The sequence below is a fragment of the Balaenoptera physalus genome (genome assembly GCF_965194825.1).
Source record: "Balaenoptera physalus genome assembly, chromosome: 2".
NCBI classification, from domain to species: domain Eukaryota; kingdom Metazoa; phylum Chordata; class Mammalia; order Artiodactyla; family Balaenopteridae; genus Balaenoptera; species Balaenoptera physalus.
This window is the reverse complement of record NC_138883.1, coordinates 109,078,522-109,101,074: the sequence shown is the minus strand read 5'-3', so window position 1 is coordinate 109,101,074 and position 22,553 is coordinate 109,078,522. Positions and strand designations below refer to the sequence as shown.

Here is a 22,553-nt window from a genome sequence, read left to right as displayed (position 1 = left end):
AGGGTCAGGGCTTCTCCTGCCTACGCCAGGTAGCTGGCTGGGGGCCGGGATGAGATTAGAGAGAATCCTTAATCCTTCATTGGTAGCATCGTGAGAGCCTCCTAGAGTTCCAAACATCATACTTCTCTTGGCATTTGTTTGCCTTAGTTTAGCCTCCATACCCACTGACCTCCGAAGTTGCATTAAATAATTTTGCCCTCTGTATCAAGGGGCAAACAGTGCAGGCTCTTCTCATGCAGCCCTGAGGACCCCCAGCCTTGGTTCGGTATAAAGGAGGATGAGACTTTCAGGTTGGGGTGTTAGACTGGGAAATAAGCCTTCATCCTTCTTCCAAAAATGCCTGCTTCCGCCCTGCTGCCTAGCCTGCAGCACTTTGATGATTAGGCTTGGAATAAAGCAGCTCTCTCCTTTGGCTTTCCTGGCAGACACTGCCCACTGCCTCCAGTATGTGCGCTGTAGATGGCGGGCGACCCTGTGGGTGGGTGCTGGGGGAAGTTCCACCCCTGCAATAAGCAGAGGCAGGCAGAAATCTGTTGGCAGCTGCGGGCCTCCCGCACTGACTTGTGGTCTTCCTTGTGCTCCAGGTGCTGCTGCTTCTTTAAGAGGAAAAGGAAGAAGACTGCTCAGCGCCACAAGTGACCCGTGCCTCCCAGGAGTCCTCAGGCCCTGGGGACTCTGACTCGATTGCACCCGCAGCTCCTGCCATTTCTCATTGGAAGAGACTCCTCTGTGGGGGAGGGTGGAGATCCAAACCAAAAAGAAGAAAAACAGATGCCCCCAGAAGGAGCCAGTGCGGGCAGCCAGGGCCCAGTGGGTCAGTGGCCGCCCCTACCTGCCTGAGGCTCTGAGCAGGTCCCAGAGCCACTGGTCCTCCACTGCTTACCCTTGGGGCTGCCTGGTTGACTCTCCTTCCTATTGTTTACAGTGAAGGTGTCATTCACAAAAACTCAAGGACTACTATTCTCTCCCCTCCCCTTAGTTTACTTGCTCCTGGTTCTTGCCCCACCCTCAACCCTCTCCAGCATAAAAGCTAATGAGCTGAAGGCTTTGTCTGCTGAAGGAGCTTGAGAGGCTGGGGGTGTGGCCAAGAAGGTAGGAGGGAGATGCAGGCCAAGGCTGAAGAAGAACCTTCTCCGCCCACCAGGTGTGTCTGGCAGTGTGGCTCCCTCTTCCTCTGTGCCTGTGCAGCCTCCATCCCGAGCTGGCCACGGGGTGCAGGTTACTCCCTCCTTCCCTCTTGTGAAGTTACACTGTAGGACACAAGCTGTGAGAAATCTGCAGTCTACTGTCCCTGTGTGTTGGCGTTCTTAGCTTTCTTGACAAGCGAACTCTGTTCTCCAGACAGCAGTAGAACATTGCAAATTATTCTGAGCAAAGGACAAAAAAAAACTGACTTTATTGCACTTTTATTTTATTTTTTTTTAAACAAAAAACATGGCAGATGCATATTGTGTCTGGTTATATTGGGAGTTTTACTTTTTTTTCTGTTTTGAGGGGGATGGGGCCAGCCAAGCCATTCAGAGAGAACATGGGTCCAGAGGACATTCTCAATGGAAAGAGTTGGGTCTGCAGCACCCAGAAGAGAAGAAGCCAAACTCTGTGTCATTCTGAGTGAACTCTCAGGTTGGCAAGGAAACATACTTGAATTTTCATTCGTCTTCTCAGCTGCTGAAGAATGTCCCTGCCAGAGCCTCTTGACCTCATCAGCCTGCAGTTTGGACAACCTAGCTCTCCAGCACATGGGATGAGCCAGCCAAGCCAGACTGTGACGGGAGACAGTTCATCCCAGAGAAGGAGATGCTTAACAAAAAAAATCTGAAATATCTGTTTCCTCCACTGCCAGGGACTTCCAACTAGATAGCCATGTGACTTCCTTAGTGACTTGGGGGACAAAATTAGTGATGAAACAGCCACCACCGTATTGCCACTAGTGGACAAGAAGGAGGAAAGTGGTCCTGCCTTCCAACTGCCAGAGGAACCTCAGGATTTGGCTCATCATAGGGCCAGGAAATAACATTGGTATGTACTGTTTGCCCCAATAGCTGAGTTACAGCATTTGGGCTGGCCTGCCTTATCAGAAACCAAGTACCTGCAAATCTTCTTCCAGCAGGTCCATAGCCGCAGGCTTAGGCCTCAGTGTATGGGGCTATAGTGAACAGGAGGGTAAGATTGGTTAGTGCTGGAAAATTCCTGGGGAAAGGAGACTGAAATGAAAGGTGTGAAATTACCTTCTCACTTGGACTTAGACTCCTTCTAGATGAGATGGCCACGCATCTAGAGCCTGTTCTCCCTGGTACACTTTCCACGTCCAGACATGCTGCCATGAAGGGTCTTGGTTCCTCATTCACTGCTTGAAAAGTCACCAATGTATGGAGTTAATAGAACTTCTCATGCTTGATTTTCATTTGAGATGAGCGACTTATCCAAACAGTGACTTCTCATTCCAGATGTGATCGAGGAGAAAGGATTAATCACGTCAGAGAACGAGGTCTTGTATCTGGGGGTAGAGAGAGCTAACCATGGAGGACAGTGGCTGGTGACTTAGTCTGGGGGTTTTGGGAACACGGAAATCATTGCCTCTGGCTTGAGATGTAGGGCTGTCTTTTGGACTGGGGGATGCAGACATACTTTCTGGTAGTTGGTATTTTCTGACGAGTCCCTTGATGTGTCTTACATGGAGCAGAGATAGCAGCGGTAGCGTCGATCGGAGTTACTGGGCTTCACCTGTGTTCCACTGATCCTTGGCTAGGAAATATCACTTCACTGGCTTCAAACTTGCCTAGCTTATATAAAGATTGTAATCTTTCATTTCTTTAAAAGAAAATTTCCTATAAACAGAACAGAATGGCTGGGAGATGCAGGGTCACACCGCTTCCCCACAAGAATTTTGAATATTGGGGTTTGCTTCCTTGACATTAGCTGGTGGTTAAGGTACTGTCACTGAAACTTACATAGTTTCTCAGTTGGCATTTGGGTAACTCTTCTCAATTTGGGTAACTCTAATTTCCCGTATAGAATCTTTAACCTCCACATCCCTGTGTAGAAAAAGCCTTGCTTCTCATGGGAGGGCAAGAGGAAATGGTGGCAAAGTCCGGAGCATCCCTGGCACCCCTTACTCCACTAAGTGCCTCCCCACTTCCACAAAAAAGCAAAGGCAGTTAGCAGCTTGGCTGCAGGGCAAGCCCTCTTGCAGCTGGGTTTGTGACTTTTTCAGGGTCTTTGTTTTAAAGGCTCGCTATTGTGGGATTGAACCTGAGCAGTTGTGGGGTTCTTCCTAATGCACTATTCTCACTCTCTGCCCCCCTCAGATCTCTTAGTAGATATTTGATTTTTCATAACAAAGGTGAAGAGCCCAGGTCCTTCTGGCATGCACAGTAATGGTGATCCTCCCAGGGCCATTGGTACTCCAGGGTGGTTCCAGACCCCCGAGCGAGTCTACTGTGATCTTCCTTTAAAAAAGAAAAAAAAAAATTTTTTTTTTTTTCCTTTTTAAGAAGGATACCTAAGGAGTAATTTGGCCATCAGTTTCATCCCCATCAGCACATCCCATCAGGCCTCCCTCCTCAGCCCCGTTGGCTGTCGTGGAGTAGCTATATTCCTCAGCCAGGGCCTCAGGGTTGGGCACTCCCTCCACCTACCGCCCATCCAATTCCACTTACTCTGTAGTCTTTGAGCTTCCTTCACTCCATAACCATGATACCTAGGGATCTTTTTCTTCAGGAATGATGCAGTTGCTGAGTTAGCATTAAGCACTAACAACATTAGGGGTTCTCCCAAGCCCTGCAGTCCTTCAGGCATTGCATCCTGAGCAGATTGAGGCAAGCAGGGCAGGAATCCACCAAGACGTAAAGGGTCCTTCCCTTGTGACCAGAGCATGGCTGTGTCTGTGCAGTAAGGGTTGATTACTTGCTGTGCATCCCTTGGCGTTTCCCAGTGATTTCACTCCAGACTGCTCTGCAAGGATGTGCAGAGTGTGCCAGCAGCAGCATGCTTTCATGTCTGCCTTAATTAACATACTCCTGCCATTTTGGGTCTGTCTAGGAGGAAACGGTCTAGGAAGGTACAAAGTCAGGTGATGAGGTTGGCCTCCAATTAAAGCCCCATTTTATTTTGGGATACAGGGCAACGGAAGACAGCAGGATCCTGAGTTTTCCAGTAGAAGTGTTGATTGCCTATTCATTCTCAGTGAACTCCAAGTTCATAGAAACAGCCCCTGCCATTAGCCAGAAGAGGTGTCCATCGCCTCTAAAGTACCTTCCAACCTGGTTCACTGGAAATGTACATTGGGAGTACATATTCAGTGTTGGTTCTCAGTGTTAGTAACCACTTCTGTTGTCAGAAATGAGTGAGGGTAAGGTTAGGTCAGAGTGGTTACTAAAGATCATAGCCTTAACTTTTTTTTATGCAAAAGAGACAACCTGCTCCCCCTCGCAGTGAGCAGCATGGCCTGCATTTTTCAAAAATAAGTTCTTCCATGGCAGCCTAGGAAGGATCTCCTCTAAGGAACTTGATCTTTCTTCTGATGCATCTCTCCCAAGTCTGCATGCCTCGTGTGTCGCAGTCACCTCTTCCATTTTCATATTTAAACTAGTTTTCATTCCCAGTGAATTGCCCTGACAACATTGTCTCCAGTGTCAGAGCCATGTTAGGGCTAGAATTTCTCAGATCGGGAGCTTGCATTGTCATACAGCCAACATTGCCTTTGTCAGGCCACTGCCACCAATCCACCATTGCCCCAAGGTGGGCAGATGAATTCCAGAAACGCTTAGGGAGCCAGGATAACTTGGCACCCCATCTGGATTGGCCTGAGCAGCAGGTACTTGTCTCTGGGGTTCTTGCTTTTGCCAACTTCAGGGCTCCAGGAAGGTCCCATCTAGAGGCTGATGGGCAGTGACTTCCAGTCTTCCCCATGATGGGTGGGTAGGAATCAAAATGGGATGCCTGTGGTTTTTTTCTTGGGTGTTTGTTTGTGTTTGTTTTTGATGGGGGAGGGGAGTGATTTTGTTTCTGAATAAGAAAAAGAGGAAACCATGGCTCTTTTGAGGGTTTGCAGAGTTTTAAGCAGTGTTTTAGCCACAAATAAGGAATCTTGGAAGTCTTTGATCAATTAAGCAGTCTTAAAAATGTTTTTCCTAATTCCTTTTGCAGGTGACTGAGTGCAAAAGAATAGGCTTCTCCATTGTATTCAAAATAGTAAGTAGGTTCCCTGGATATAGACAGTAGTAGTTGACATATTTCCTCAAAAAGCGACCAGGAAGTCCACTCCAGAGTTTGTTTGTAGCTCAGCTTGTATTACAAAGGAAAAAGTGAACGTGTACTCCATATATTTCTAGTTTGATTACCAAACTCAGTGTTATAAAGAAACCTCAGTTCTGTGGACAGAATTTATTTTGTTACTCTTTTTTTACTTCTCACAATCATCTTTCCAGTGCCATCACCACCTTCAAAGCAGAGGGTTATCCATGGTAAGAAATGGGGATGCAGTGCAGTCGTCCCAGTAACACACACAAGAGGACAGCTATCCTGACTGCCCCTTCCCCGCAAATCCCCTCTTTCAGAGCGGGTGAGACATTTTCAGTGTTCCTCTTCATGAGCTCCAGACCAAATCCCAGGCCAGCCCTTAACCGAAAGCTTTCTTAAGAGGCTTATCAATCTGTTAGGAATGTCTCAGGAAGATGAGCCATTTCTTTGGCGGGGGGGTTACGGGGGACTGTATGTACAGGTGGGTGTGTGTGGTTGCATTTGTGTGCGTGCGTGTGTGTGTCTGTGTGTGCACGTGCGTGCCAGCACTCATCTGTATGCATTTCACTTCCATAAACACTCACAGCCCACCTGAAGAAAAAAAACCTCGCAGCCCAGGTTGCTGGGACCATGTGTTCCTGAATATTCTCGGAAGTAAACAAGAAACAAGTGAGTTTCTTAAATTGGTGTGGCAGCAAGCTGGCTCTGGGAATGAGCCCCATTTATCAAGCAGAAGAGTAAACAGCAGAAAAAAAGATGAAACCAAAAATATTATAAGCCCCCCCAATGGAAAATAATGTTCATTCATCAATTCCCATTGGATGTACTACATGCTCTAATTTATTATATTATTATTTTGTCTGTTTCTTTAATCTTTGCCCATTGTACTTTTTAAAAGATGTTGGGATGTTGACTGCAATTTTTTAAGACTAGATAATGTATAAATCAGCTGTGGAAATCAGTTTTAATTGATGCGTGGATGTGTCTGATTATTGTTAAATGCCTTTTTTTAAAACCTTTTATTTTAGATACGTAATTTTGTTCCATAAACCCTGGCACTGGTCTGCAAAGCTCAGCTGTGAAAATGAAACTTGTAGTATTTTTAAACATGAATGTCAATTTCAAGTGTATTTGAAACGGTTCCTCCAGGAGAGAGATTTGTAAACCATTAAGTAGAAACTCCTCTGCAGAGGAAGTAGCCTTCTTTGGAGTAAATGGAAATGGGTCTTGATATTATCTCAGAGTAGCCCATTTCCTAGGGCACCATGGAAAACACAAATGTGATCTTTAAGTATACCTCTTCTCCAATCTGGGGAGGAAAGGACTCAGTTTGCACCCTTTTTGTATGTAAAATAAAATGTCTTACCTTTCTTGGCTAATTTTGCTTGTTTGGTTGGTTGGTTTGTCTGCTTTTAAACTCTCCTGGTTCATTTGTAATGAAGAATCTGGCTAGGACTCTTAGTTACAAGGATCCAGGAATGAAAATAATGCCTGATACTTTGGCATTCTTGCATCATTCTTTTGGGTTGAACATTGCCCTCTCCTGTGGGTCACTTTAAAAATAAATACTTCTGGGGCTTCCCTGGTGGCGCAGTGGTTAAGAATCTGCCTGCCAATGCAGGGGACAGGGGTTCGAGCCCTGGTCCGGGAAGATCCCACATGCTGCGGAGCAACTGAGCCTGTGCGCCACAACTACTGAGCCTGCGCTCTAGAGCCTACAAGCCACAACTACTGAAGCTGGCATGCCACAACAACTGAAGCCCGTGCATCTAGAGCCCATGCTCCGCAACAAGAAAAGCCACCACAACGAGAAGCCCCCTCAATGCAACAAAGAGTAGCCCCTGCTCGCCGCAATTAGAGAAAGCTCGCGTGCAGCAACGAAGACCCAACACAGCCAAAAATAAAATAAATAAAATAAAAAACAATAAATATTTCTGGCAGAATTTGGACATTCGTCACTCACATACTAATTCCTGTATCCCTGTGGTTCTTAGGTGCTAGAACACCAGGAAGTTAGGATCTGCTCTGGAACAACTATGAAATGGCAGCTTTATAATTCTGCTCTACTAATGAAGAACATCTATACAGACAGAAGGTATAGCTATGATGTGCATATATGGCACAAAACAACTGCCAGTCTGACCCTGATTGGTTCCAGTTTTTTCTGTTACTACTCAATTGCTACTTAACGATTTCTTTCACTAGTAAAAAACACGTTTAAGATCAGCATGAGAGGGACTTCCCTCGTGGTTCAGTGGCTAAGACTCTGCCCTCCCAATGCAGGGGGCCTGGGTTCGATCCCTGGTCAGGGAACTAGATCCCACATACTGCAACTAAGAGTTCGCATGCCACAACTGAAGATCCTTCATGCTGCAACTAAGACCCGGCGCAGCCAAGTATTTTTTTAAAAAATCATCATGAGAGAAAAACTTCATATTGAGAGCACTGTTATCCGTCAAGCTTATTTTTTTTCAAAGGTGGTGGGGGGAGGTGGGAAGAAGGTTGCTTTTATGATGTTTTAGCATTAGTTCCTCATGTGGAGAAGGCTACTTTGAAAACATAGCTTGGTAAACAATTTTCTCAGTGTGGGCAGTGTGAGACCAGCGAGTGGGGAAAGAGGCTTAATAGACCCAAAAAATGAAGGAGGGGAGGAAGAGGGGGTTGAAAGATCGTCTTTCTCAGTGCAACAGTTTTACCTAGAAGAACCTCCACCTCATTGAGAGGTGGTCTGGATTGAGGTGTGAGAATTAGAAACAGCAAATGCTATTTGTATTTATTTGAGAGAACTGTGGAAGCTCTGCAGTCCGCCTGCAGTGACCTCAGTGTAAGGAAGGACAAGGTAACGTCGGTGGCCATGCATAACCTCAAACTCAGCTCGGCACCTTATATAGAGACCAAACTGCCAAGTTCGACTATACAAATGGAGCCATGTCTACCTACAATCTGGGCTGTGAAGACCAGGAATTTCTGTAAAGTTAATCTTTGAAAATTAAAGACATTTAATAATGTCATGGTTCCGAGCTTTAGAAAGATGTCAGTGGCAATTTTGGGGGTGTGTGTGTGCAAGACTCCCAGTACTGAAGTATATATGTTGCAGACTGTTGGGAACAAGCGTCTTTGGAGCCCTGAAATACTGCTGGGGGCGCATCTGACGACTACTCCTGACCTTCCTGGAGGTTTCTAGAAAAGAGGGACTCAACCTCAGACCCTTGCAGATATTATTTCCCACCTCAGTGCTAACGTGACGGTTGTTCCATCCAGCATTTGTTGAGCACTTAGCCCTGCAGCAGTTGGGGGAGCTGTATACAAAGTAAGAGCAACACAGTCCGTTTCACACCAAAATAAATAAAAATTTTAAAATGTAGTTGCTTGGGAAAACAGGTAAAGAAAGGAAGTTAAGAACCAGAGTATACAATAGTGTGCGTTGACTCATACAGCAGTAAGCACAGTAAGATTAGAGCAGGGAGAGAAAAAAAGGTAGGACAGCGACAGGGATTAAGTCAAAAGGAAGTGGGTTTTGAAGCACGTTTTGCAAGAAAAACAGAAGGAGCTGTATAAGGTTATACTCTGGGTAGGCATAAACGTGCCCTGAGTTTTTGGAGGCTGTCACATTTAAACCCAATTCGGTGTGACTAACCCTTGACTGGCCCAATACGGACAACGACAAGTGTCTTCTGCCCCATCCACGGACTTCCTAACCTACAGCCCCGGTCACCACCTGCCAAACTACTTCCGCAAAGGCACGGCGGGCCATGGGGTCTCTCCGCTTGGGCTGGTAGCCTCTTCAGAAGCCCAATCCGGGGCTCTTGGAGGGGGCGCCGCCTTCCGTTGATCCCCTTCCTGTTTGGGCGTCGGCGAGCTGTGAAGCCAATGAGGCCGCAGTAACGTGGCAGCCACCCACGAGCCCGCGTCTTCGCCCGCCCAGTCGGCGAGCCGGGCTCCGCCCCCCAGGGGGAGCTACCATCTGGCGCCCAACCAGAGGGGGAAATGGGGCCTGCCTCCCGCTAGGAGGCCTGCAGGAGCCCCGGTTTCCCCCGGCTGCGCTCGGTGGAGGCGCCGGGCCCACGTCGCCGCGCCCCCACCCTCTTCCAGCGTCCGCAGCCCGGGCCGCGCTAGCTTCGCCCGGTGGATGCTGCGCCTCTCGGAGCGGAACATGAAGGTGCTCTTCGTCGCCGCCCTCATCGTGGGCTCCGTCCTCTTCCTGCTGCTGCCTGGACCTTCTGCTGCAGATGAGAAGAAGAAGGGGCCCAAAGTCACTGCTAAGGTTCAGCCTCCCGTCTCCAGACCTGCCTGGCGAGGCCTGCCCTCCGCCGCCTGGGTTCCGGCCTTGGCGCTTCTGGTCACACATGTCCGAGGCATTTCGGGTCCCGGAGCTCGGGCCTGGGCGTCCTCGGCTTTGTCTCTGCCCCTCCCTAGTTTCCCTGTCGTGACCTCTTGGTGCCTGGGCCATCCTCCCCCATTCAGACCGGAGAATGACCCGGATCCTCCCCGAGAGCCCAGCCCAGACCCAGGCGTTGGCGCCCAGGATGCCCAGCTGGGGCCGGCATTGCAGACTCAGAGCCGTCTATTTGCAGATACCCCACAGTGCTGAGGAAATGGTGAAAGATCACGTCTGCCAAATTGCCAGTCTTTTCTCTACGTAGGCCAGATTTTAGCCATTTCACATACAGAGCACAGCAATGTAATAGTTTACACCTGAGTGGTGTGCTTAGGCTCCTGTCTTTATGGTGTTTTGATGTTAAGTTTTAGAATCTGGGCCCATTATTTATTTAGAGCAAAGGTTGTTACCCTGTAGTCTAAGGAGAGTGTAAACAAACATATGGAGCTTTCATTAGATTCTCATGGGGTTTTTGTCGCCACCAAAATCAGATTCAGAAACACTGCTCTTAAAATATGGGTCTGTTTTCTTACCCGGAAGCTTACCTCCGGGTAGCTTCTTGGGCCCTCAGTTCCCTTGGAAGGACCCTTTTAAGAGGCTCAGTTTGAAATGGTCTTTTTCCTCAGGTGTACTTTGACTTGCGAATTGGAGATGAAGATATAGGCCGGGTGGTCATCGGTCTGTTTGGAAAAACTGTTCCAAAAACTGTGGATAATTTTGTGGCCTTGGCTACAGGAGAGGTAAGTGGCTAGAGCGGAGGTAGCCAAGCTCACAGGCAGCGGAGTTGGCAAGTAGGGCTGGCGGCAAACTGAACTGCAGAGTGTGGCCCACCCATAGCAGTGGCCGTCACGGAGTACCAGCTGTGCCCTCTGGCACTGGGAACCCAGTGTCATCATATTATCATACCTTCTGAGTTTTTTATTTATTTATTTATTTATGGCTGTGTTGGGTCTTCGTTTCTGTGCGAGGGCTTTCTCCAGTTGTGGCAAGTGGAGGCCACTCTTCATCGCGGTGCGCGGGCCTCTCACTGTCGCGGCCTTTCTTGTTGCGGAGCACAGGCTCCAGACGCACAGGCTCAGTAGTTGTGGCTCACGGGCCTAGTTGCTCCGCGGCATATGGGATCTTCCCAGACCAGGGCTCGAACCCGTGTCCCCTGCATTAGCAGGCAGATGATTCTCAACCACTGCGCCACCAGGGAAGCCCTTCTGAGTTTTTTTAAACTAAATCCAGAATTAGAATTTTTTTTTCTTTTTTTGAGAAAATTTTTCATCTTTGAGACATTGCAGTAACCAGAGAAAACATCCAGGGAAACTAGTTTGTGGTCTCTGCACCAGAGTGAGGGGCCCAGAGCTTTCCAGGTTTTAAGGAAATGAATGCCCCATTTAAGAAAGTCTGCATTCCAACTTCCCATTGGGTCAGCAGGTAACTTTTTTTTCGGTCAGTTTTCTTCTCTTCCTATGATTAGATTAGGAAAAAACGAGAGGGGAAAGGTGGAGGCATTGTGTATGAAGTAGAATTGTATAAAGGCAGAGGAAATGTGCGGTCTTATAGCCTTTCCTGGATCTGTGTGCTCCAGGCCTGGCCTTTGATAACTGGTCACCCGGTGGCACGTTGAAGGATGAATCTGCCAGCAGAGGTTTCTCTTCAGTGAGCAGTTGTTGTGGGCTGGGTTCCTGCAGGGCCTATTTAATGTCTGCCTGGTGCCTCATGCCACCTCCTCACCTTCTCATCCCTTTTTCTAGAAAGGATTTGGCTACAAAGACAGCAAATTCCATCGTGTGATCAAGGACTTCATGATCCAGGGTGGAGACTTCACTCGGGGAGATGGCACTGGAGGTAACCTCAAATCCTCTGGGCAGAGGGGTCTGTCAGTGCAGCCCCCAAGGTGGGAGGGCCAGGGAACCCAGTACAAAGGAGAGGGAGGAATGGGTTTCAGGTGGACATAAGAGAATCTTGCACAGCTGTGGCAGACCAGCTGACCCAGGCCTACAGCCTCGGTGACTTGCCTCGCAGTACGTCCTGCGGGGAGGGGAGCAAAGTGAAACACCTGTAGGTGATTCTAAGTCAGGCATGCAAAGCTTGTGTGGGCGGCCTTGGAAGCCCCAGCAAGGGTGGGAGAAATTGCTTTCCTTGGCGGTCTCCCCCCAGAGACCACTTGGCAAGAGCTGCCAGTCCCACCTGCGCTACTTTTACAGTAGGACAGACAGACAGCCTGGACTAACCAACAGGTCTCACCACACTTGGGTGCACAGCCTGCTGTTCCTTTAGACCGCAGCTGCAGCTCACCCCACCGATCAGTATTTACTGGGCCAGGCTCTGTGGTGGGTGCTGAGGATGCAAAAACCAGTGGGACAGCAACTCCCTTTCACTTCCAATACCTGAAGAGTCACAAATGGGCTGTTACACAGCTTTTAGGGCTCGGGCTCTGTCCTCAAGTGGTTTGTCGTCGAGGTGGGAAGAAAGAGGAGAAAACACTATGAAAGGGACATAATACAAGATGTAAGTCATAGCTAGCTGGACGACAAAGACAAAGCAGACGTGATACAAAAGCACTGTAATCATGGAGTCACGCAGTTGGGTGTCTGCCACCTTCTTACTTTGTGACCTCAGGCAAGTGAGTCCTCTGAACCTCAGTTTCCTCTTCTGTAGAGTAAGTGGTAAGAGTTGTGGGTGCTGGGAGGGTGAGGTGAGATGTTGAGTGCGTAGTGCCCAGCAAGTGGTAAGTAAAGTCAGCCGTCGTCAAAGTGCTGACAAGTAAAGGACTCACTTTGCGCCAAGGTGATCAGGAAATGGCCTCGTAAACGTGAGGACAGATTTGAGCGGTGACAGATCTGGCTGGGGAGAATTTGAATGGGCAGGGAAGAGGCAGGGTTAAGGCGTGAGCTCAGGTCTGGTCTGCGGCAGGAGCTTGGCCAAAGGTGGGGTCAGGAGGTTGGAAGTGAAGCTCCCACCGGGAGCCCAGAGTGGCGGGCCGCAGCCAGGCCAGGGACCCAGGGCTTTGTCCTCCACGGAGTGAGGATCCGCTGAAGACTTGAATGGAAGCAAGGCCTGTGATCGCAAAGGAGTTTGAGGGATAATAATGTGGCAGATTCAGGACATGGACACAGGAGAAGCAGACTGGCAGGGGCGTTGGTGCAGCTGCCCCTGCGTCGGGCGATGTGGGCCTGAACCCAGGGAGGATACCTAGTGGGTAAGAGCAGAGATTCGAGAGCCAGACCACCTTGGTTTGAATTCCAGCTCTGCTACTTCCCAGCTGGGGTACCTTTAACCTCTGTACCTCAGTTTCTTCATCTTTGAAATGGGGCTCTTAGCTCCTGCCTCATAGGGTGGGTTTTTTATGTTTCACATGCTTGCACCAGCCCTCTGGCACACTGTTCCCACTCTGAGCATTAGCCGTGATTGCAGCGGGGATAGCAGGAATGGGAAAAAGGATGAATCCGTGATGGGGGTGAGGACAACATTGACAACGTGCGGAGGAAACAAATGTCAAAAGAATAACCGAAGTCTGGAGAGAAAGCTGACAAAGTATGTTGAGTTTAAAACCTTCACTATCCATTTAAGTTTGGGACTCCTTGTATCTTGGGAAAGCAATTGGAGCTAAGGATATAGATTTGGGGATTTTCTGGATAGCAGCAGTAGTTGAAACCCTGCAGTTCACTGAGATGTACAAAGAGGATTGTCACATGGGAATCCTCTTTTTAAAAAAAAAACAAAAGAGTTGACAGTTTTATTTTCACATTTCACATTACAAATAAAAATTGCTTTTTTTGGTCCCACTACTCCCCTCCAAAACTATTCTCTCTTTGATAGGAAGGGGGAACAAGTCTTCCTTGTCATGCTGTTAGAAAACACCCCAAGTCACAGCACCATGATCTCCTGGTGAAGTAGAACAAGTAATACAAAACTGATGTAAAGAGGCTCCCCAATCTCCTTATCTGTCTGGTTGAGTCCTTCCTGGCCCGGTCATTTTCAGACTTCCCACTTACTGTACAATCAGAAATACCTCCTTAGCATCAGTCTAGGACAGCTTCCCAACCTGGTTGCACTCTGCAGGAACCACAGGATGAAAATACGTGAATCGAGGAGGAAAAAAGGTTTCGTACGCAAATAAGTTTGAAAGGTGATGGGTAGAACAAAATGAAAATTACTTCTTTGTTGCTGGGTTTCTTGGGGCCTCTAGTGCACAGTGTAAATCTCTAGGAGAGGACAGGGACAAAGAAGGGTGCAGTATTTCTCCTGGAACCAGCCTTGGGAACTTAGGTTAGGATCTCTGGAATGGGGTAGAGATCCTCTCTCGGCTCCACTATCTTGTACGCTGGCCCCAGACCCTCCACAGACAGAGACAGTACACACACTCAGAGCCACCTTTTATTTGGGTTCATGCGTTGGTAAGAGGCTCTTGACTTTCCAGAACGCAAATGGCGGCCCCGCTCTTTTGCTTCTCCCTGCCCCCCCCACTCATCGCTCTTCCTGCTTTGGAGTGTCCTCAGTATCTTTTGTGCTCTTAGGAAGAAAAGCTGGTCAGCCACAGCAGTCCTCCTTTTCTGGAGGGTTCTTACCTCCCCTGCATCCTGCACAGCACCTCCCTCCACTAAAGTCCCCATGGCAGGCCTCTCCGGCCACAGCCAAGGTAGTTTTTAACATGTGCCTTATTTGAAAGTCATACAATTATATTCTCAAAGTAATCATCGTGTGAGCTATGCACTAAATCACCCCGGCCTCGTGCCCCACTTGGGCTGTCAGCATGGTTTGGCTCCAGGGCCCGAGGGTAGGAAGGGAACAGCTTGTACGTCCTTGTACTCCACTGGGGCCTGGCCTGGCACGGGGGACAGGTTCAGCCTCTGGAATCCTCGCCCCAAAGATCTGCTTCGTTGGGGCTCCCCCAGCTCCCCTGACCTACTCTTTCTTCCCAGGGAAGAGCATCTACGGCGAACGCTTCCCTGATGAGAACTTCAAGCTGAAACACTATGGCCCCGGCTGGGTGAGCATGGCCAACGCAGGCAAAGACACCAACGGCTCCCAGTTCTTCATCACGACGGTCAAGACAGCCTGGTTAGATGGCAAGCATGTCGTGTTCGGCAAAGTTCTAGAGGGCATGGTAAGTTTGCGGGGGAGGGACTAACCCTGGGCAACCCTGACCAGGGATCTGACACAGACCCCAGGGCAGGGGATCCATATATTTTATCCCTTTCCCAGAAGGGAATGTACAGATTCTGACCAGTGTTTATTTCTACAAACCTGGGGGAAATTGAGACTAAACAGCCTCTCTCTCTATGCCCCCGAGTTCTTTTTTGTTTTTTTTTGGTCACGCTGTCTAGCGTGCAGGATCTTAGTTCCCTGACCAGGGATCGAACCCGTGCCTCCTGTCGCGGAAGCCCAGAGTCTTAACCACTGGGCCGCCAGGGAAGTCCTGCCTCCAAGTTCTAAATCCCTCCAGGCCCAAGGCAGAGGCCGGCCAGGAGGTCTCGGTGAGGCTGCACAATTGAGGACCCTCCATCCCGTCACTCAGGCAGGCATGTCCTGGCACCACCGTCGGTTGTACAGGACCCAGCCGAACACGCTGTCCCGGAGAAGCCACTTGGCACCCTCTCCCCAGCCTCCCCCCGCGCCCTCACCCCTAGCCCAGCCTGGGTCATACTTCAGAGGATCGAAACTACTGCATCCTCCTGTTGTCAAAGCTGGGTTCCTTGCCCTGGGCTGGCGCCCGGCCACAATGCCCTTAGGATTTTGGTGCCTCATGGTTTGTACAGGTCACGTGCGGGTTTCAGCCCTTGCGGCCGCACGCTGGGGCCCGTCTCCCTCAACCGGCAGACCGCCTGACACTCTGCCTTCCTCCCCAGGATGTAGTGCGTAAGGTGGAGAGCACCAAGACAGACGGTCGGGACAGGCCTCTGAAGGACGTGACGATCGCAGACTGTGGCAAGATCGAAGTGGAGAAGCCCTTCGCCATCGCCAAGGAGTAGGGCCCCAGGGACCTCTTCTCTTTGAGCGACTGTCTGTGTGGCCCTGTTGCCCTCCCGGGGGTGAAGACAGCCCGCCACAGGGCTCCATGCTGCACTGGCCCTAGTGCTGGCGTCTGATGGAGTGGACCCCTCCCTTCACATTCCGCGGGCCCACGGGCCCAGTTTTGTAACAAACTCCTACCAACACTGACCGATTAAAAAAAAGGTGTTTTTTTTATAATCTGCGTATGGGCTGGGTTCTGCGGCCTGCGGCACCCCCCGACCCCAAGTCCAGTGCCAGCCTGTCTGGGGCTCCTGTGGCAGTGGTGCCTGCCCCCTCCTTGGGTTCCGGCCTGAACCCTTTCCCTCCAGAAATGCTCCAGAAATGAGGGAGAGATGAACACAAACCAGACATTTCCAACTGGCCACACAAGTCTGGGAGGGCAGGGGGAAACAGATCTGAACATTCACAAAAAAGTGTGCTACACACAAAACGTCAAGCAGGAGTTTTTGCCCCTTGCTTCTGAACTTGGCTAGCCACTGTGCCTCAGCCTTTGCACGTCCCTGCCCCGCCCCACCTTTCTCCTGATGTAGGTAAAGGAATACACCTGCACCTTTTCATAGCCCACCTCCAAACTGGTGGGCTATGAACATTCTAAAGGAATTCTCCCTCTCCCTTTATTCCCTATCCTCTGTTGTCCCTACCTTGGCCCCTGGGCTCTAGGAGTGCAGGATTCTACCACCTCAGATACCAGTGCAGCTGAGTTCTGAGCCTGGAGGGGTGGAGGGTGGTGAGTCCTGGGTCCAAGCCAAGGCTGACCCAGCCCATGTCCCTTTCATAGGACTGAGGTACATGACTGTCCTGGCAGGTGGCCTAAAGCCCTCTGGACTGGTCAGGGCATTGGTGGCACTGGAGCAGGGTGACAGGCAGCCTCTGGCTGGGCTTTAGCTGTGCTGGCGCTGAAGCCATAGAGGCCCTGGAGCACACCATTCACCACCACGTTGGGCAGAGGCTCTAGGACAGAAGGAAAACAGGAGTAAGGGGTGGGGGCTTCAAGGCAAGAGGAGGTGGGGTGGGCCTGGCTGCAGGCCTGCAGCTCCCTGAGCTCCTGCTCATAGGCTCAGCGCCCCCTGTTCCCTGAGAACCGGGGTCCCTGCCAAGGCAGCAGGTAGCAGCTGGCCACCTCAAATGGGGCCTTGGCATTCCCAGCTCACATTCTGTTCACATCTTGGTAAAGCTAGGCTGGTAAGGAATGGAGACCAGGGGAGCCAAGCTCATTTCACCATGTCTACTTCCTGGAGGAAAATACAAAGCAGGCTACATGGGCACAGGAACAGCAGGGAGGTGTGGCCCCAAAGGAGGGCAGTAGGAGGGAGATGCTGCCTAGGGGTCCTGGGAGCTGAGAAATATCAAGTTCACCCTCACTCCCACACTGGTACCTGGGCCCTAAATGTGGATTATGGGTCAGAGGCACCTCCTCACCTGGGGATGGGATGCAAATATAAGGATCCATGCAGAAGCTGATAACAGGCCGGTGGTACAGCTGTGAGCTAGGAAGAAAAAGGGTCATGAACAGTGGAGGGGGAAACAGAGAAAAGTCTCAGATTGGGTGGAGACTAAGGACTGAGATCACCAAGGACCCACAGAGGAAAAGTGGGAAGTGGGCTCAGGAGGCAACAACATGAAAACCTGGACCACGGGGACAGGCCAGAGACTTCAGGCCCTGGCATATGGCCACGAGGGGGCAGCAGAGACCCAGTGCAGACAGGGACTTTGACTTGCCTGCTGTTGCCTGGCAGGAACTCCCCCAGGGTGCTGAAAAGAAGAGAGAGGCTGTGAGCTGCCTGGGGGATGCCCGGGGGGAGCGTGTGGCAGGGGTGGAGATGCGGAAGCCCAGAATTTCACCTCCCAGGGGACTGCTGCTTCTATTTGTAACAAACTCAGCTCCGGAGGCACCCGAGGTAGCCAAGGCTCTTCAGAAAACAGCCCCTCCACCGGGGTCAAGAAAGCCTACCGGGGAGATTGTGTCTCAAAGAGGAAGAACCAGGCTAGGGCCTGGCAGATACAAGAAGGAAAGGGGCTTGGCCTCTAAAACCTTTCCTCACCTGCTGGCTGCAGAGAGCCCCTGTCCCCACAACACTGGGGCCCCTCTCATGCCAAGCGCCTCTAGGGATGCTCACCCCCAGCTGCCGGCCTTGGGAACTATGGGCAAGTGGCGAAGACTCAGGAATTCCAGTAGTTCCTTGGGCACATCCTGGTTCAAGTATAGAATACCCTGGAGAAAAGAAGAGAGGCAACCTGTAATCAGATTCAGCTGTGTAATACGCAGAGCCTGGTGCAAAATGAAAACGTGTGGGCCCTTCCAAAATGATAAAGAATTTCAAGACAGCCAAAGCAGAGCATTAAACCAAGCTAGGGCCCTTCTGGGCACTGGCCCTGGGTGACTACACAGATTGGCCCATGAAGCCAGCCTGGCCTGCAACTGGGCATAACCGTGTGGGAGAGGGGAGGAAGGGTCTCCACCCTTATCATGAGGGCAGCACAGGATCTCACCCTGGAGGAAAAGAGAGCTAGCCTTCATTTAACTGGGACTACCTGCCTCCTGGTTACCTCACTCAATCCTACCAATTCAGAGAGGGATGAAGTACTAGAACATTGCCAAAATGTAGGTCTCCCTCACCCCATGCCCCCGCACCTCTCTGCCAGTGTCACACCTCTGGTCCAGCAGGCTGAGAGGCAACAGAGTGAGACCCACGCACACCTGGATATAGGCCTCCAAGCTCTGCCGCCGCTGCTCCAGTCCTCTGGTCCTCCAGTTGGGCAGGCGTTTCGAGGGGAAGTCGGGCACTTTGGACAGTTTCTTGATCTGCCAGGAGGTTACCGCGGTGCGATCACAGCATCCCGACTGAGCCCTCAAGCTCACTTCATCCTAGCCAAGAGCCCTCCCCAGTCCTCCCTGCCACCCACACCCCCAAACTTCAGGCTGTACCCTGAGACACGCCCGCGTGGTGAGTAGTGGTTGGGACAAGGGCGAGAGGAGCCCCCAACACCCCCGTCCGCCCCCAAGACGCCCGACGCCAGACCGGCCGCGCAGGCGCACGGGCAGCACGTGGGGACCTGCCCCTTCGCGCCCATTCCACAGCCCGCAGGGAGGTCTGTGCCCACGACCTGAGCTCTCTAGGGCCCGGTAATGGGTGTGGCAGAGGCTGGGGCCCGCCAGCTCGTCTGCCTGCCTCTCAGGGCTTGGGAAGGAGCCGGGCCGGGGTCTGTCTGTCGGTGGTGGGCGCAGCCTCACCCGTTTGTGCAGCGCGTGGAACTCGCTGTAGCGCCTCTGCACGGTGTGTCTGCGCCCGTGGCACAGCACCTCCACTCGGAACACCTGGCGGGCGCGGGAGGGCAGCCGGGTGCGCGTGAGGCCCGGCGGGTGGGTGTAGCAGGACCGGCTCCCGGCGACGCGCCCACCCTCCGCCCTCAGAGGCACAAAGCGGCCTGGGAGCGCCAGGGAGTGCTGCTCCCAGGGACCCTCCCACGTCCCCACACACTTGGGGACTCTGCTCCGTGCAGTCAGTCCCTCAGGAGCCGGGACCGCCGTCGGAGGGGCTGGCAAGTCAGAGCGGCCCAGAGACCCTCGGCAGGGTGTCCCCAGACGGCCTGGGCCGCCGCGCTCGGACCCCGAGCATTCGACGCAGGGAAATCCGGCGGGTCCCCGCGTCCATTCCCATCCACTGCCCCCACTCACCATGTGGCCTTTCTCGGGGCTCTGCCGGGTCCCCTCGGCCTCGGGCCCCACCGACGGGATGCGAACTTCCAGCATCCACGCGCCGCTGGCAGCCGAACTCTCCGCGCTCTGACCAGAGACCGCGGCGGCGCCGGCCCCGCCTCCTCGTGCCTGCGGGCCTCGCCCCCACGTTGGCCCCGCCCCGGGCGTTCCCCAGCGCCGCCGGGTCCTGCAAGGGGCTGATTAGGCTGCAACCAGATGGCGCGAGGCGGGCGCCGCCCACTGAGGCTAGTGGGGCCGCAGTGCGTGGAGACCCTTCGGCAGAGAGCCATCTGTTTGTCATCGTGTCCACATTCACCGAGTCCCCAGTGATTGACAGGAATGCGGGAGAGCCAAATTTCACCTGCTCTTATTTGAGCGCCTGCTAAGGACTGTAAGCCCCTGTGGGCGCTGGGCAAGGAGGGAGGCTGGGCCCAGATCAACCAGGGGCGTTCCTTGAGTTCCTCACACCCTTGCCCAGGACCAGGCTGCACCCTCATCTCCTTCCCTCCACCTTCAACGTGGATCCTGGGAGCGCGGCCTGGGGTAAAGCTTGGACGCACTCTGGCTTTGATGTCCCCCTTCCCCCAGCATTCGTAGGCCCCATTCATTCATCTTTTAAAAAAATATTTATTTATTTATTTGGCTGCATCTGGTCTTATTTGCGGCAGGCAGGCTCTTTGTTGCAGCGCGTGGGCTTCTCTCTAGTTGTGGCGCGTGGGCTCCAGAGCGCACGGGTTCATTAGTTGCAGCACACGGGCTCTCTAGTTGTGGAGTGTGGGCTTAGTTGCCCCGCGGCCAGTAGGATCTTAGTTCCCAGACCAGGGATCAAACCCACCTCCCCTGCACTGGAAGACGGATTCTTAACCATTGGACCACCAGGGAAGTCCCCATTCATTCATTTTTAAAATCCATTCCTCCATTTCAGTCATCTTTCAGCCCAAACCTTCATCAGGCGGAGGAGAGGCAGTGTAGGGACAGAGGCTCTGCTTCAGCGGTCAGACAGCTTGTGTTTCCCCAACTGTGTAGATCTGTGCTCATCTGCAAAATTGAGATAATATGCCTCCTTCAGGAGAGTGTACGAAAACTGAGTGAGATAATCCCTGCTAAGCCCTCAGCAGAGTAGGTATTAGAAAAATGGCAGTTTGTGGGCTCATCCTGGAGACACAGGTGGGTGATGTTGGTATGCAGGGCAATGCATGGGGAAGAGAGACTGCGGGAGGCGGCACTAGGCTGCCCTTGCCCACTCTTCTGGTAGAGTCTTTCTGGGTCTGTGGCGGGATTTAATCCAGAACTCTCTCACCTCCTGTGCGAGGAGAGGCTTCTGCTCCCACCTCTCAGCGCTCTTCCCCCACCCGTATAAGGGAGCTTTCCCATTCAGCACAAGCCTCCACTCCACTGACTCCTCCCCAGATAGTAGTCTTGGGGGGCAGTGGAGGAAGGCGAGGCCCCTGCCTCCCAGAGCTCACCCCAGCAGAAAGCTTGATGGTGGGAAGGAGCAAGCAGAGAACCTGTCGTAGGAGCTGGGGTTGGGGGACCACTGACTCCCTCCCTCCCTTGCTAGTGCAGAGGTGTTTCGGAGCTGGAGCAGAAACTCCCCATTCCCAGCTCTGCCCCCAGAGAGAGGCTGAGAGGATGACCCCATAAGGGGGCAAGCAGGTCTCACCAACACTATGTTCCACACTTTCCCCCTGCCAAATTCCATCTCACAGGGGCCTCAGAATCAGGAAGCTGAAACCTCCTGGAAGGGAAACAATCCACCATGAGGAGAAGTGCTGGTGTTTCATTACCTCCCTTGTTCTCTAGGGCCCCATCAGTCAGGGGCCCTGCTCTCCTTGTCTGCTGTTCAGGGAGTCCTCTTCTAGGACCCTCAAACCTCTAAACTTCTTGGTCGCCCATCCTAATGAAGGTCTGCCCTCTGTCTCTATTCCTACCACCCAGAACACTGCCACATCTTCTAATGGATCTCTCTTGTTTTTCCTTGCCTCTCTCCCTCATACAAGGTCTACTCTCTACCTAGTAGCACAGACAGTCAAGGCATCTGCTTAAAACCGTCCAAAGGCTTCACGTTGTGCGTAAAACAAAACCCGCCCTCCCCACCACAGTCTACACAGCTCTAAATGACCCAGCCCATCTCTCATTTTCTCTCCTCCCCTCTCATGCATGGAGCTCCAGCCACAGCGACATTCTTCCAGTTCTTCAAACCTAACAAACTCTTTTTGCCTCAGGACATTTATACTCACTGTTTCATCTCCCTGAAACACTTTTTTTTTTTAGAAGGTTTGGTTTTTTTTTTTAATTTTTAAATTTTATTTATTTTTGGCTGCATTGGGTCTTCATTGCTGCGTGCGGGCTTTCTCTAGTTGCGGCGAGCGGGGGCTACTTTCCGTTGCCATGCGCAGGCTTCTCATTGCGGTGGCTTCTCTTGTTGTGGAGCACGGGCTCCAGGCACGCGGGCTCAGTAGTTGTGGCTTGTGAGCCCCAGAGCACAGGCTCAGTAGTTGTGGCGCACAGGCTCAGTAGTTGTGGCGCACGGGCTTAGTTGCTCTGCGGCATGTGGGATCTTCCCGGACCAGGGATCAAACCCGTGTCCCCTACATTGGCAGGTAGATTCTTAACCACTGTGCCACCAGGGAATCCCTCCCTGCAACACTTTTTCCTGACTCTTCACCTGGTGGGCTTTGCCTAAAACTTCTAATTCTTAGCCTAAAACTCACCTTCTCAAAGACACCTTCCTTCCTGACCATCCTATCACAGCACCTTGTCTCTGCACTCATTCCAATATTACTGTTACTGTTTGTTTATTGTTTCTCCCTGGTGTCCCCAACTCAGCCCCCAGACTCAGTACTAGTGAGCCAAGGACATGGTCTCTTGTCAGGGGTTTGCCACCATGGTGCCAAGCATGTAGTAGATGCTCAAAAGAAGCATTGTTGATTGAGAGACTGTATGAATTAATGGGGGAGGGGGATGTTGGGAAAACGCTAGGGAGAGGAGGGAAGGCCTGGGAAAGAGGCAGGAAGGGAGCAGGGTTGCTGAAGGGTTACAGGAAGGCCTGCAGAGGGATAACAACAGAAATCCTCTTCCTACCTTCAGAGTTAGACTCTTATCTCTCTCTCTCTCTCTCTGCAGACCATCATCCACCTCATTCACTTATTTGATTTTCAGCTGCTCCTGAGAAGTCTCAAATCAGTGGATTTTCATCCCCATTTATAGAGGGAGATTTGATGCACCTGA

The 22,553-nt window shown here is 51.6% G+C and overlaps 4 protein-coding genes across 12 annotated transcripts in view; 2 read left to right on the top strand and 2 right to left on the bottom strand.

The window, feature by feature from the left end:
• The window catches only part of CSNK1G1 (casein kinase 1 gamma 1), a 193,129-nt gene extending 186,509 nt beyond the window's left edge, over positions 1–6,620 (top strand). For 5 of the 6 annotated variants that reach the window (XM_082447393.1, XM_082447392.1, XM_082447388.1 and 2 more), the window contains one exon: positions 585–6,620. In XM_082447393.1, coding sequence (XP_082303519.1) covers positions 585–639 — 55 coding nt within the window. In that variant the 3' untranslated portion in view covers positions 640–6,620. The remainder of the gene's footprint in view (positions 1–584) is intronic. The other variant, XR_014258984.1, reaches the window with a different exon arrangement.
• Positions 6,621–9,308: 2,688 nt separating this feature from the next.
• Positions 9,309–15,802, top strand: PPIB (peptidylprolyl isomerase B). Its single transcript, XM_082448206.1, has 5 exons — positions 9,309–9,505; positions 10,246–10,359; positions 11,362–11,455; positions 14,533–14,717; positions 15,460–15,802. Exons 1-5 carry the CDS (start codon positions 9,371–9,373, stop codon positions 15,580–15,582), a joined length of 651 nt encoding a protein of 216 aa, XP_082304332.1. The 5' UTR covers positions 9,309–9,370; the 3' UTR covers positions 15,583–15,802.
• Positions 15,617–20,355, bottom strand: SNX22 (sorting nexin 22). Of its 4 annotated transcripts, XM_082448197.1 has the most exons (8): positions 20,266–20,355; positions 19,302–19,509; positions 18,858–18,941; positions 18,324–18,428; positions 17,743–17,837; positions 17,345–17,377; positions 17,045–17,112; positions 15,617–16,576 (listed from the first exon to the last, which is right to left on the bottom strand). In XM_082448197.1, the coding sequence occupies exons 1-8, from the start codon at positions 20,269–20,271 to the stop codon at positions 16,507–16,509; spliced, it is 669 nt and encodes a 222-aa protein (XP_082304323.1). In that variant the 5' UTR covers positions 20,272–20,355; the 3' UTR covers positions 15,617–16,506. The 4 variants fall into 4 exon arrangements, with proteins under 4 accessions (XP_082304323.1, XP_082304324.1, XP_082304325.1 ...); XM_082448198.1 differs by lacking the exon at positions 20,266–20,355 and having other exon boundaries at positions 19,302–19,450; XM_082448199.1 differs by lacking the exons at positions 17,345–17,377; positions 20,266–20,355 and having other exon boundaries at positions 19,302–19,450.
• Positions 19,930–22,553, bottom strand: part of SNX1 (sorting nexin 1) — a 47,355-nt gene continuing 44,731 nt past the window's right edge. Inside the window, exon 16 of the mRNA XM_082446763.1 lies at positions 19,930–20,360. The gene's annotated coding sequence lies outside the window, so the exon portion shown is untranslated. The remainder of the gene's footprint in view (positions 20,361–22,553) is intronic.

What these genes read in the sequence shown, in the direction of transcription:
- PPIB (XM_082448206.1), top strand. Translation starts at nt 9,371, where the DNA reads ATGCTGCGCCTCTCGGAGCGGAACATGAAGGTGCTCTTCGTCGCCGCC. An exon ending in TGGCCTTGGCTACAGGAGAG is followed by an intron (nt 10,360 to 11,361) that starts GTAAGTGGCTAG and finishes CCCTTTTTCTAG; the next exon opens with AAAGGATTTGGCTACAAAGA. An exon ending in GCAAAGTTCTAGAGGGCATG is followed by an intron (nt 14,718 to 15,459) that starts GTAAGTTTGCGG and finishes CTTCCTCCCCAG; the next exon opens with GATGTAGTGCGTAAGGTGGA.
- SNX22 (XM_082448197.1), bottom strand. An exon ending in GCTTGGAGGCCTATATCCAG is followed by an intron (nt 17,838 to 18,323) that starts GTGTGCGTGGGT and finishes TCTTTTCTCCAG; the next exon opens with GGTATTCTATACTTGAACCA. An exon ending in TTCCTGCCAGGCAACAGCAG is followed by an intron (nt 17,113 to 17,344) that starts GCAAGTCAAAGT and finishes TTTTCTTCCTAG; the next exon opens with CTCACAGCTGTACCACCGGC.